The sequence below is a fragment of the Chrysochloris asiatica genome, unplaced genomic scaffold (genome assembly GCF_000296735.1).
Source record: "Chrysochloris asiatica unplaced genomic scaffold, ChrAsi1.0 scaffold00279, whole genome shotgun sequence".
Taxonomy (NCBI): domain Eukaryota; kingdom Metazoa; phylum Chordata; class Mammalia; order Afrosoricida; family Chrysochloridae; genus Chrysochloris; species Chrysochloris asiatica.
This window is the reverse complement of record NW_006408797.1, coordinates 3,516,664-3,518,747: the sequence shown is the minus strand read 5'-3', so window position 1 is coordinate 3,518,747 and position 2,084 is coordinate 3,516,664. Positions and strand designations below refer to the sequence as shown.

The 2,084-nt window shown below is 41.0% G+C and overlaps 1 protein-coding gene across 1 annotated transcript; it reads right to left on the bottom strand.

The window, feature by feature from the left end:
- Positions 1 to 471: 471 nt before the first annotated feature.
- Positions 472 to 1,416, bottom strand: LOC102812865 (olfactory receptor 2T3-like). The gene has a single exon (XM_006874490.1). The coding sequence runs from the start codon at positions 1,414 to 1,416 to the stop codon at positions 472 to 474; it is 945 nt and encodes a 314-aa protein (XP_006874552.1).
- Between the last annotated feature and the right edge of the window lie 668 nt (positions 1,417 to 2,084).

The following is a 2,084-nucleotide window of genomic DNA, read 5'->3' as shown; positions in this document are numbered from 1 at the left end:
AGAAAAAAAAAAAATGTATTCAGATGGACTTACTGAAGAAACAAATGCAGACACAGAAATGCAGTGACTGGCACAAGTGAACTTTGTAATTTTCAGGTTTCTAGCATATAAATTCTTCATAGTAATCCACTTCTAGATTTAAAGCTTTGACTCCCCAAAGCTCACACTAAAATGGTCAATAAAATTGGGATGGGAGATAAAATACAAGGCACTCTCCATGGTCTTTTCCATATTAACTACTGTATCTGATACAAAAGGACTTTGATTTTAAGGAATTTAAATATCAGAGATAAATCAGGATGAGTACTATAATATAAAGGAAAAAAAATACCACATGCAAGACACAGATGGAAGATCAAGGAGGACTTTATGTTGGGGTCCTGGAACGAGAGAATTGAGTGAGATCAGATATGGGGAGTATCAGAAAGAAGGACTGGGAACAAGGATATAGTCATTCCTATGTTTATACATTTACAACTTTCCCAATCTCAATCCTGACAGCATCATGCTCTTTAAGGCTCCTGTGACATCTTTGTTGCGGAGGCTGTAAATGAGGGGATTCAGCACAGGAGTGATGATGGTGTAAAAGGCAGACACAATTATGTCCTGCTCAGCTGTGTGATAGGATCTGGGGAGCATGTAGGTGTAGATGGAGGCACCAAAAAAGAGCAGCACTACCACCATGTGGGAGGAGCATGTGGCAAAGGCTTTCCTACGGCCCTCAGCTGAATTCATTCTGTGGATGAGGTGCAGGATAAAGGCATAAGAGGTAGAGATAATGCAGACAGGGATGAGGAGCATAAGGACACAGCACAAGTACATGAGTGTCTTGTATAGTGAAATTTCAGAGCAAGAGAGTTTCAGCAGGGCAGGAGCCTCACAGAAGAAGTTCATGATTTTCCTGGACTGACAAAAGGGGAAATTCATGGTAATTGGAGTGAGCAACAAACCATCTATTGTTCCCAGGAACCAGCATCCAGATACAAGGAGCTGGCAGACTTTCTGGTTCATGAGCAATGGGTAATGGAGAGGTCTGCAAATGGCAGCATATCGGTCATAGGCCATGGCAGCGAGGAGGAAAAACTCAGCTCCAGCAAGGGTCAGGTAGAAAAACATCTGGACCCCACAACCTAAGGGGGAAATTGTATTATCTCCTGTTACCTGGCCCACAAGCATCTTGGGAACGGTCACAGATATGTACATGAGGTCCATGAGAGAGAGCTGGCTGATGAAGAAGTACATGGGGGTGTGAAGGCGGGAATCTGTGTGGATCAGGAGGATGAGGAGGGCATTCCCACTTAGGGCCATCAAGAAAAAGATGAAAGTCACACTATAAAGGAGAACTGCAAGCTTTGTTGAACCAAAGAGCCCCACCAGGATGAAATCATTGCTTGAAGTTTGATTTCCTGTGTACATGGTCCAACTTAAAATATTTACCTGGGGAAGGAAATAAGAGTCATTGTTTTGAAATGACCATTTTCCCAGAATGATATATGCTTTTAGCTATGTAACCAAAAGCAGATTGAACTACTGTGGAGTCATGACCTCAAATCTCAGAAAGGCTACACTGGCAACAAAATGATTAGGAGTAGGGTCAGGTGGTGAACCCCCTTTTTTTGTATAAGGAAACCAGGCATTTAAAGTTTTACTTGGAGTCATACTTATTTCCCCTCAATTTGAGAATTTCATAGGACTTGCCTCTCAAGCGTGGGGCAACAATTGTGAGGTTGGCCCAGGATCAGGCAGTGTTTCGTTCTGTTGTTCATAGGGTCACTATGAGTTGGTACTGATTCGATGGCACTTAATAACAGCAACAAACCTCATAGGATAAACTGACTCTACAGTACTTAACAACAACAACAACAACAACACCTCCTAGATGGTTAAAAAAATAAAATGCAGAAATGCATATTAAGTCTGTAACACTGTTAGCATTAAACTAAGCAATTTACTAAAGCTCCCACTTTACTTTTGAGCACATTAACTCATCAAAGATGCTCAGGAATAGAAGAAATAACCGATGCTAATGTTATATTAAAATCATTGCTAGTACCAACATAATTGAAATTCTCTGAAAATTTGAA